Raw genomic sequence first — 11,756 nt, forward strand, 5'->3', positions numbered from 1 at the left:
GAAGAGGCAATAGAAAACTTTAGCTTAAAAATGTCTGAAAGAAAACAAGAAGAATATGGTACTACTTAATTAAAGTCCAGAGACAAAGTGAAATAAAAAATATTCACTCAGGTAGAATCATCAGAGAACACACATTGAAATTCTCAGGCAATTTAAAGCAAACAAAGAGGAATATTGTCACTGTCAAACAAAGCACATGATAAAACTGTAAAACTCACTGTCTCAGGGATTTTGTTGAAGCCAAAGCATAAAAAAACCCCAAGCACATGTCACAGCTGAATGTATGGAAGATGGTTCTAGCTAAATGTTAGTTCAGCTATACATTTTGATCTAAGCTTTCAACACCTGATCAGCCTGTGTATTCTACTGTTTAGTCTCCCACTAGACAAGATAGAATGGTTTAGAAGAATCTTTGATCTCATCTAGTCTCACCTATTGTCGCTTTATTACTAGACTTACAAAAAAAAAGAGAAAAACCTGAAGAACTGAACCATAAATGTGAAAAAATGTCAGTATGGCATTTCTTATATCCCATCATGTATTGCCTTCAAAAATTTTGCCTCCTTGGTTTTACATAGATTATATGTAACAACTTTAAAGATTGATACTGAAAATTACTGAGGGTAATTGTTTTCTAAGAAGGAATAGTCTAGTTGAGGCTTTATTATTAATAGATAATACACAGAGAATTTTCCTCTCAACAACTGATGAAGGTACACAATACAAGGACTTAGAAAACAAAAAACAAGCATGCCCTTTGTGCAGCACAGTCTGAGGCTATAATTTCCTCCATGTGGATAAATAGCTTTGATTAATGTTGTGGCTGGATCCAGACCCAAATGAATGACAAAGCACTTCCTGTAATAGGTTCCCCTGCATGGTCTGGAGCAAATGTAACTGTTTTTCTGGAGAAAATTTTCCTTTACTCATGCTGAGTAGCAGCCATGTAGTCAGAGCACTGTAATCTGTTTAACCTAACAAGAATACCTGTGGTGTGAAATGCCAGCACTGTGACATTGGCATCAACAGGCCTCTCAGACACAACTGCAGGCCTTTTAGCATCTTCCACAGATATGGCTGCAGTAGCACAACACACAGCAGCTCCTTCCTCCTTAGTCATTCACCCATTCCCCTGTACAGCTTTACCTTACATCAGTCTCAAAGCAAAGACTGCTCATTGCTTTGCCTCAACTCAGCCTATGGCTAACAGCTGAGAGATTCCCCACAAAAGGCCTGACCAAGCTGAAAGGAAAACACACCATCAGCCTCTCCTGTTGCAGAATGCAGATCTTGAATTTTTCTGGGTTACCCCTTTCAGGCCACTGTAGTACAGAGTAAACTGGCAAATTGAAGACAACCTGTAAGATTTATGGATCTGTTTTGAACTGAAGACACCAGTGCTGAGATGCTTCATCCCCAGCCGTGCTCAGCTGACATGCCCATAGATGGGCAGAAAGACACCCTCCTACCACAATACCACTCCTGCAGAGGAGACCTCCTCCAAAACAAGTCTTTTCCTCCCACGATTCAGAAGGTACAAAGAATTCTGCATTTCTTTTGAAAACACATGTTACAGGAATATAAAAGTGCTCCTGTGGTGTGTTCTGTTGCTGTACCCCTCCCTTGACATAAATGAAAGAAATAATTTTATCTATCCTCCATGGGCCTCTTTCAATTCTGGTTTTCTAGACAATTCCTTTCTGATCATCAAAAGCTATTCAGAAAGATTAGTGTAATATATGCTTTTAGAGGTAAACAAATTGTTTTTACTGCTTGCCACTTACTAATGGGAAGCATTATCACTGCATAATTAATGTCTACCTATGATGCTCTTGAGCAGAAAGTTTGTCAAAGCCACCATCTCCGTCTCAAATTTTGTAATACATGAATGTCTAATGTGAAAAAAGCATTAAGAATTTGTAACTGCACTGTGCAGTATCTTTTAAGAGGGCTACCAATATTACAATTGCTTATATGAAAACAGAAGGGAAATGTTTTAAAAACTACTAAAAATACATTCTAAAACAACTTCTGTTGGCATGCGACCAGAATTACACACTTCATGTTTATTTACTCTTAATATCTGCCAACATAGTTAAATATTAAGGAAGCAAACAAGGGATTCATTTTCTCATCTCTTTCTCCACTCCTTAAAAAAATTAGTTGATTCTCTGACTTCCAACAATGCATGCCAAGAACAGATAGTATAACAAGTCATCTTCTACAAATCATTTTAGATACAGAACCACATCTGTCAAAGAAAGAGTATCTTGGGCTTATGACTGCTCCCTCTCCAGAGATTCTTAACAGATCTATGAAACTGGGACGGCCCTACAAGTACCAAGTACCCAAACACAAAGGATAAAACAAGCAGGCATGGGATAAACCCAGTCCTACTCCTATAACAGCACATTTCTTAAAGCTGGAGAGCTAGTGGGCATGCAGGCTACACATGAAAGGTCAGAAGTCAGTAAAATCGAGTTTTGCAGAGAAAATCAGAATGGAAAACAAGCTGGCCTAAGACCATCCCAGTCTTAAAAACATCCTACTTTTGGAGTCCGCATAAGGCGGAGAAGAGCTCACACTGTCTGGGGTAGATTAACAGCCACTGTAAACAAAATAAATACTCGGCAGTTTCAGCACACTACCATCCTGAAAAGAGGATCTATATATCTCTGTGATTCCTACCACGGCATTAACGACCGATGACTACTGAGACAGAGTTATGATGCTGAACCTTGGGAATCTTTGCATATTGTGCGATTATTTAATATCTTGCTTACCCAAACTTATCCCCTACTGCTAGTGCAGTTTAGACGACAGAAATAATACTTCTCCAGCGACTTCGCGTATTATTACCCTCCCTTCAACTATGCAACTTGATGCATCTCAAAGTCCCAAGAAACGTGCAAATAATCCTCAAAGGGCATGCTGACACCTCCCGCAATGCCTGTCAGATACGGGCTCGTGGGTTCGCAAAGCACAGCATTATTCAGCAGTAATTAGAGGGCAGCAAGGTGTGGGAAGAAAACGCACCCCCAAAACACGCCGCAGCCCCAGCCGCTGCGTTGGTCACCAGCCCCATCCCCTGCCCGCCGCCCGCCCGGGAGGACCGTAACACTGTCCCGAGAAGTTTCGGAGAGCACCCGGGGCTGCGGGGCGAGGCCGACGGCTGCAGTCCCCGGCAAGTCGGGCGAAGTCCCGCGCCCGCTGCTCCGCGCCGTGACTCACCAGCCGGGACTGGGCGCGCTGCAGGAACTCCTCCATGGCTCCGGCCGGGCGCAGGGACGGGCAGGAGCCCGGCCGGGCTGCGCACCGCCCGGCGCTGTCCGGCCCGGCGCTGTCCGGCCCGGCGCTGTCCGGCCCGGCGCTGTCCGGCCCGGCGCTGTCCGGCCCGGCGCTGTCCGGCCCGGCGCCGCGGCTGCCCCGCGCCCCGCCGCGCTGCGGAGCGCCCGCCCCGCCCGGCCCCGCCCGGCCTGGCCGCCGCGGGCGCTGACGTCAGCCGTGCCGCAAGGGCCGGCGCGGAGCCCCGCGCAGCGCGGCTTGCTCTCTGACAGGAATTCCTCACCCCAAGGACACGGCGCTCCGCGACCCGCCCCACGCAGGGGCTCCCAGCGACAGGCACCGGCGGGTGGCTGCTTGGGCTGCGGTGTCTCGGTTCCCACTTCACGTTTAGTGGGACTCATCAGTGGAAGGCTCGAGGGCTTTGGGGTCAGAAGCAGTGACTGTTTCGGTGTCCCCTTTCCATGGTGACGAAGGTCTGGAGGGAACCAAGGAGTGGGTTCAAATTGCAAGAGAGCAGGTTAGATCAGATGTTAGGAAAAAACCTCTTCTGAGGGTTGTGAGGCACTGCCCAGGGAAGCTGTGGATGCCCAATGACTGGAGGAGTTCAAGATCAGTTTGGATGGAGCTCTGCGGAACCTGGATAACTGGAAGGTGTCCCTGTCCGCTTCAGGGGACTTGGAACTAGATGTCCTTTAAGGTTCCTTCCAACTCAAACCATGCTATGATTCTATTTGTTTCACAGTCAAGCCTCAGTAGATGCTGTCATGTACCTCAAACCTAGGATCATTTATAAATATTGTGCCCACAGTCACATTTTTTATATATATATATATATATTCAATTGCTCACAAGGAGCTCACAAAGGAGCCTTCTAGGCTAGAATCCACTTTGTAGAGAAATAAAAAGAAACGTCAAAGAGTTCAATCCAGTACTATAGAAGTCAATGGGAAGTCATGCAATGAATGCAGAATAGACCAGAAAATAAACTCTAGGGTTTGCAGCATCTCCAGTGCTCTCACACCAGTAGTATTCCCCACAGTGTGGGGTTTTTTCCCACTCTAAATAACTAACCTGAATAGTGTGGTTTTATTATTCCAATCAAGTTGTGCCTCACTGAGGAGTGAGTGATGGCTAATTGTTAATAAATTCAGTGCTATGAGATCTGGGATTTTTCTCTCTTGTGTATTTTTTGCAGCTCATTGAAGATATTACTGTAAGAGCTAAAAGCTCTTGCTTCCTTATTAACAAACTTTTTCTTGTAATTTACTCTCATTTGATTTGTTAATTCTTCCATGATATCTTACAGATCCTGTTACTGAGTTTCCTGCCATAATCAATCTGCTCTGCCTAGTCATATGTTCCAATGGGACATTGTTCTGGGGAACAGAAAAATAAACCTTCATCTGTATCATAACAGTCTAAAATTGGAAGGTAAATCTTCATTAAAATACTTGAGTAGACAAATTGCTTGTAGCAAAATATTCTAAATGACAGTGTTCTACAGGAAAAAGATAATTCTCTTTCATTTACTGGAACATTTCTTCTTCTGAAATGCATTTGTCTGTTTGCACATTAATTTATTCCAGAACTCTATCTGAATTTGGGTTTTCTGGTTGTTCTGTAGAAAAATAGGTCTCCTGAAAAATTACAGGTTTTGCACAACATACTGTCATACTTGTAATTTGAAATTGAAGTGTTACAATGCAGAAATTGCTGTGTAACTTAGGATGCAGAGATGACGTTGACTAAGAGTGTATTGCCAAGTAAGAAAACTAAAGTATATCGCTCACTTCAGTAAAGTCTGTGAAACAAAATTAAAAGATACACCTTGCTACATGACCTAAACTGAAGTTTGGGAAACAGCTTAGAAAGGTCATTTTTGGTGCATATGTATTAAAAAAATAAATTTTAAAAGTGCCAGAACAGCAAATAGTAGAATGAAAAAGCTGAACTTGCTAAACAGGCAGGAAAATTGTGTTCTTATGCTTCATACCAAAAAGCACACTCACTCTTATACACTGTAAATAAAATGCATTGACTAATTACTTCTTTGTACATCCACTGAGCAGACCTGTGCGTGTAAATATACCTCTGCATCGTAGTATCCAAGTGGTCCTTCACTGAATCTAGAAGGACCGTGTGGATACTTTGTGATCCATGTGTTGGATTTCAGAGATGGCCTCAGTACAGCTGTGCTGAAAACAAAAGAGTGCACCTGAGCTCCCTGAAAACATTAGGACTAGATAGCTTTTAAAACTGCTTTTTTTGAGTAACTTTTTTGCCTTCATAATTATTGTATGAGTTACATATTGAATAATTAATTATTCATATCCTATTGTGCAAAACCATGGACAGAGTACCAATCTTTGTATCTGTTTAATATTTAATAGAAATTCCTAAGCCTTCTTCTCCTCTTTTCTACCCCACTTCTAGCCACTAATTTACTTCCACTTTACTGAAGGGTAAATTAGAGATGAATCAGGACACAGATTATTTTTTTATCCTCCTACCTAAAGTAGCTAAAACCACTTCACAGTTATCCAGAGGCTCTTCCTAAGGTGTGTTCTTCATTTAACATGTGCAACTCATCTCCTTAATAAATCTGAGGGAATTATGTATGTGTCCCAAATTTGCTCAATCTCTCATTTGTAGAATCAAATTATTGAAAAATAGATTTGCTGATCAATACTGGGGTTTGACTTGTTCATAAGCACATTTGCAGTACATCTTGTCACATTGAAGGGATTTAGGCTGTGAATTGAGAGTTCTGCTTTTATGTCTTTGTTGTTTTGAAAATGGAAGTACAAATAATGTCATACTTCTTCAGAGAGTATAGTTTGGAAGTGAATGCTTCTCTGTTCACATGGCAAAGTTCATTTTTGAATTTCAGCCTTTATTCAAGTATGTGTAAATATATATGATTACTTTGCTCAGTCTTTTTACTGTGTCCTGAAAACCCCTGTAATTCTAGTAATGATGAACAATGTCTTACAGTTCATGTTCTTCTAAAACTCCTCCCATTTTCACTGTGGTCATCCGGGGAAAAGTAATTTGCATGATACATAAACTATCCAACTAAAACCTTATATCCTCATACATATTGTGTGCTACCAGATAATACAGACTTTTGCATCATTCCATAGTTTCTGTGGTTCATATCCATTTTATTTATTCTCCAGGCATACAGTTCAGATTGTTCTATTCTAAATAATGGAGAAACAAAGTCAGTGATTACACATGTCTCAGAGCAACTCAGAACTAAACTCTGTAACTCAGTTTAGCAGTTTTACAGTTTACCAAGGAAATAGAAGAGCTGTCATGATACAGCAATCTAGTGGTCTAGCATTTCTATCAAAATGTATTTGTATGACAAACACTTCAATAATATATTAACAATCATTTTCATGTTAAATAAGGCCAAGGTTTCCATTGCAAGACTTTTTATACTACCACAGTATGAATAAATTGTTCCTGCCCATGGAATGAGAATGTAACGTAATCATTTTCATAACACACCAAAAGTAGCTCACAGCTCTCAGCTCTTGTAAGAAGATGTTATTTAAAAGTTTGACAGGAAAAGGTGATTTCACAAATTGCTGAAAGACTAGTTCTCCAGACAGCCACCCAAAGAAACAAAAAAGAGCAAATCTGTGTATAGCAGCAGTAGGCTGACAGTCATTTGCATTGGTACTCAAGTCATTTTACTTTCAGAGTCACTATGATTTCCAGGTATACCTATGAAAGCTACTATTATTTTCTTGAAGAGTTTTACTAATATGTCATGTCCTCAGAATCACCAATTATCCAGTCTTTGGTATCAAGTGTCTTCACTTCCTGTGTTTAGTATTTCCACAGTTTTTCATGTTTCAGTTGCCCTGGTCCCAGGATCATAGAATTGTTTAGTTTGGAAAAGACCCCTTGTATCATCAAGTCCACCCGTTAATCTAGCACCAGTGTGCACCACTAAACTGTGTCCCTAAATGCCACATCGACAAGTCTTTTCTCCAGATTAAACAACCCCAGCTCCCTCAGCCATTTGTCATAGGGCTTGCACTCCAGACTTTTCACCTTCTTTGGATGCTCTCCAACCTGTCAGTGTCCGTCCTGTTGTGAGTGAAGGGCCCGACACTGGATACAAAGTTTGAGGTGAGACCTCACAGGAGTACAGGGGCTGTGCTTTGCTCCCTTTGCTAGTCCTGCTGGCCACACTGTTGCTGATGTAGGCCAGGATGTCAGTGGCCTTCTTGGTTGTCTGGACTCAGCTGGGTCATGTTCAGCTACTGTCAACCAACAGCCTGTAGCTATATTTTATTAGAAATACTTTCCTAGGATTTTTCCCTCCTGAGAGCTGAGGGCCTCAGGAAAGAAATGTAAACAATAACTCTCTGCTGCTGTGGAATGCCACAGGTGCATCTTCCATTGGTCCATGTGGATTGTTTTCAATCAGTGACCAATCACAGCCACCTGTCCCGAGGCTGTGAGCAGTCACAGGATTTTGTTATGCATTCTATTCTCTTCTTGTTCTTTGTACCCTTCTGATCATTCTTTTCTCTCTGTTCTTTCAGTATAGTTTTTATGTAGTATTTTAGTGTAATATATAAGATAATAAATCAGCCTCTGAAATGGGGTCAAGCCTCGTGTCTCCACACATGGAGCATTCACCACAACAAACAGCCTCTGGTCCTTTTCTGCTGGGCAGCTTTCTAGGCACTCTGCCCCCAGCCTGTAGCACTCTTTTGTGGTGTTCTGGTGACCCAAGGACAAGACCCGCCACTTTGCCTTTTCGAGCCTCACATCACTGGCCTTGACCCATCAATCCCATCTGCCCAGATCCCTCTGTAGAGCCTTCCTGCCCTCAGCAGATCACTCCCACCCAGCTTGGTGTCGTCTGCAAACTGACTGAGGGGCACTCAGTCAACCCCTCACCCAGATTATTGACAAAGATATATGTAACTGGCCCCACGACTGAGCCCTGGGGAACTTGTGACTATAAAGACAGACAAAAAGAAACCACATTGAATATCAGGAGACTCTTCTCCAAACATGAACACTGTCCATCAACAATGCATAAAACCTCTGTGCTGTGAATGCCTCGTATCTTTCTGTAGTGAAAGTGAGCATGAAAATTGAGGTAATGAACTCACTGTCCTTTTACACTTCTGGTTTGCCCAATGCAAACCAAGTAATATTTAGAAATTTTGCTCTCCAAGGAAACAAAAGAACTTTGTTCTTTTATTCGATTATTTCATTCCTAACCATAAATTTCAAGGCAAAACTTTATAACATGCTCTATTTCTTTTGTAGAATATTAGTTGTGGAAAAATGAAATTGCCACTGCTTTTTTTTGAGGTGCAAAGGAAGAGAAAGAAGCCATGCCTGGCTAGGTGACTCCTAAAAGTCTGATACAGATATCTGTTGAGTTTTTCAAAGATGGAAGGCATTAACCATATTTTAGTTGTGAATAGCACATAATTCCTGCGTTACAATAATTGTCTTTTCTGTTCCTCCTTGCAAGACTGAATAAGATACCAGAGTGTGCATTTTTGAGTCAAGGCTAGCTGCTGATTCAAAGCCAAAAAGCAATATTGAATCAATACCAAATGTACTTGGAGGTATCCCAAACAATGGATGATTGAATGGCTTTCTGTGTGGGAAAGTACAGGCTGAAGGTGAACAATAGAACTGCCAGTTTAGTCCGCTCCCAAACTACAGTTTGTACCAAATAAGCATGAAATTAAGTGTGAGAAGCCAGAATCCAGATTCATTTCCCATCAGCACCATGTCCACGGAAACCGAGTTCCCTGGTTGCTCATCAAATATCAACACAGCTGTATTCTAAGACAGATTATTATAGAAGTTCACCTTCTGTGCTGTTACCTCTTTCTTACACCTTGTATGCTGATAATTTAGGCAAATTCCATGTGCCATGTGAATACATCCCCAACTGTACAAATGACAGATTATGTTATGTCATTTGCACAGCCTCAGTACAGGCTACTTGTGTGAAGCTAGTCCCAGGTCTAAGTAGTAATTCTGGTTTAAGCTATTACCAAATCTCCTGTTCACTTATCTCTTGGAAGTTAATTGAAGGAAATTTATTCCTATTATGCTGCTGTATACTAGTAGTATTTAAACTAGGCAGAAAGCATGTTTCCAAGGATAATCTCTGCAAAGTAGGGGGCAAGGGCTTAAGATACTTGACTTAAATCATTAACACTGTTTGCTTCCCATGTACATGGGTCAAAGTCCTCAGAAGTTTTAGGCTGCAGTGAGCACAAGGCATTTTCCAGTTAACTATAAGAAAATTAGAATAAACAGTACATGAAACTTCTGTCATATAGATTACCATTGAACAACTGAATATAGTATGTGTATTATTTTTGCATTTGGAGATTTTGCATTCTAAATGCATTTTTGCATTTAGAAGTCCGCAAGGGAGCATACTTATAACTATTAGTTTCAATACAGGTAAAAAGGGAATAAGAATGATGCCAGATTTCAAATTATTAAAAATAACATGAAGAGAATATTGGCTCTCTGGTAATAATGGTGAAATACATTACACTGAATAATATAGTGGTTACTATTTGAAAACCGAAAAGTAATGTAAGAACTTCTCATTTTGTAAATTGACCAGAATATGCAACTGCTTATTATAGACCAGCTAGAAGTAATTTTTAAGGCAGAAATTACTTAATTAGTAGAATATCGCATTATCGTTTTTAGACAGGTCTTCTCATTCCATAGACAAGTAACATAGCTAAGTACAGTTACGGTCCTAAAAAAATTAGGAAAAGAAAAAAATCTATCCTATTAGATTGATAGATAGATCCTTGACCTTTGAAATTCATACATACTCAGCAAATTTTTAGGACCTTTGCTTTGAGGACAATGCTATGTGTTTAGCAGATATACTGATAAGAAAATTAAGACTTATGAGTCTTTAAGTTTCAGGTCAGTTTCTTTATCCTGCTCACAACAGGGGGACTGGAACATGATGATCTTTAAAGCCCCTCCCGATACAGGCCATTCTCTGATTCTACAATACTATGAAGGTCCTAAATACAAGTTAAAATATCCTATATTGTTAATAAAACATAATAAAGGATATTTATGGATATTACCTCTAACTTTTGGGATTTTTTTCTTTAAAAGAAATACAGTTCTTTTAATGACGCAGAAATGCAACAGTAGAATTACAAAACTGGTATTGATCTGAATGTGCAAGTGAGATGAATTCATGTGTAGGTAATGTTGGTTTGGACAAAAAAAAAAAAAAAAGCACGCCATGGCAGAAGGGCATGGAACTCTCAGAACACTCAAACTTTCCTTCAAGTCTGAGTTACAGTTGCTGATTCTGTATACCTGTCATAGTTTTGGCCAGGACCCAGAGGTTTTTCTATACCTTTTCTGTATCCTTTTCTTGCTCAGTCAGTAGATCATGAGACTCTTAATCCCAGGCTTGTGGGTTGAAGCCCCACTTTAAGCAGCAATGAAATTATTTAGGAACAGTACTCCCTAATCTTATGCCCACACTCAAGACTTTTCAGTACTAAATGCCATTCTCGATCCCTCTTTCCTTCCCCTTCTCTCTAAGGCAGGATGGAGTTGAGAATTGGAGGCACAAACGGTGGATATCACATCTTTAGATCAGAAGAATTTACTGAAAACAGCAATTAGGTAAGAAACAGCAACAATATTAATAATAAAAATTTATTACTTTTTCATGGAAACAAACGAAAACTACAGTTTTGGAATATTTTCTGTTGATTGTGGTTTATGTTTTTATGGACTATTTTACTATTATTAAACCAATGGGATTAATGCCAAGGACTTGCATCTATTTTCTGCTTCAATAATAGTATCTCTTGTGTTCAAGACTTTGGCTTTTCAACTGCTAGAATTCATACTGTAAAGAGAATTCATACTGTAAAGGTAACAGGTTTGGCCATTAATGATCATCAGCGTCACCACTAAGAAAAATATCAAGAAACAAATATGAATGTATGCATATTATTTTAAGAGCATGTATTCAGAATATGTTTTAGAGTCTTCACATTAATTCAGTGGCCACTGACTGTGTGGTTTTTGCTGAAGTATGTACAAGATGTTTATTATTGATTTCAAGCATTGTTAAGCAGAGACCACTAATACAGCTAAAAAGATCACATTCTGCTTTCCTCATATGAAGCCCACCTTTTGTTTTTAGGAAATACAATTGAATATGCTTTTTCCAAACCAATTCTAGAAAAAAAAACACTGTCAAAAGACACCATTAAGGTCTTGATAAACAATCTATTTTATTGTTTGTTTCAAAAGATTCATGATTATCTCAAAACCCTTTAAAAAAATACAACATTGTTTAGGCCACTTTCCCAAGGGGAATTTTTTAGCTGTGAACTGACATGCAGCCAGTGATATTTTCTGAGGGATAGAAAACATTTTGTTAGTAATGTTGGTCTGTGCTTTTA

At 40.1% G+C, this 11,756-nt stretch overlaps 1 protein-coding gene across 5 annotated transcripts in view; it reads right to left on the bottom strand.

Annotated features, from left to right (window-relative positions):
• Window positions 1–3,355, bottom strand: part of PRUNE2 (prune homolog 2 with BCH domain) — a 129,864-nt gene extending 126,509 nt beyond the window's left edge. For 4 of the 5 annotated variants that reach the window (XM_064402634.1, XM_064402632.1, XM_064402633.1 and 1 more), the window contains exon 1: window positions 3,232–3,355. In XM_064402634.1, the coding sequence (XP_064258704.1) occupies window positions 3,232–3,267 (36 nt within the window). In that variant the 5' untranslated portion in view covers window positions 3,268–3,355. The remainder of the gene's footprint in view (window positions 1–3,231) is intronic. The other variant, XM_064402635.1, reaches the window with a different exon arrangement.
• Between the last annotated feature and the right edge of the window lie 8,401 nt (window positions 3,356–11,756).

The sequence above is a fragment of the Passer domesticus genome, chromosome Z (genome assembly GCF_036417665.1).
Source record: "Passer domesticus isolate bPasDom1 chromosome Z, bPasDom1.hap1, whole genome shotgun sequence".
NCBI lineage: Eukaryota > Metazoa > Chordata > Aves > Passeriformes > Passeridae > Passer > Passer domesticus.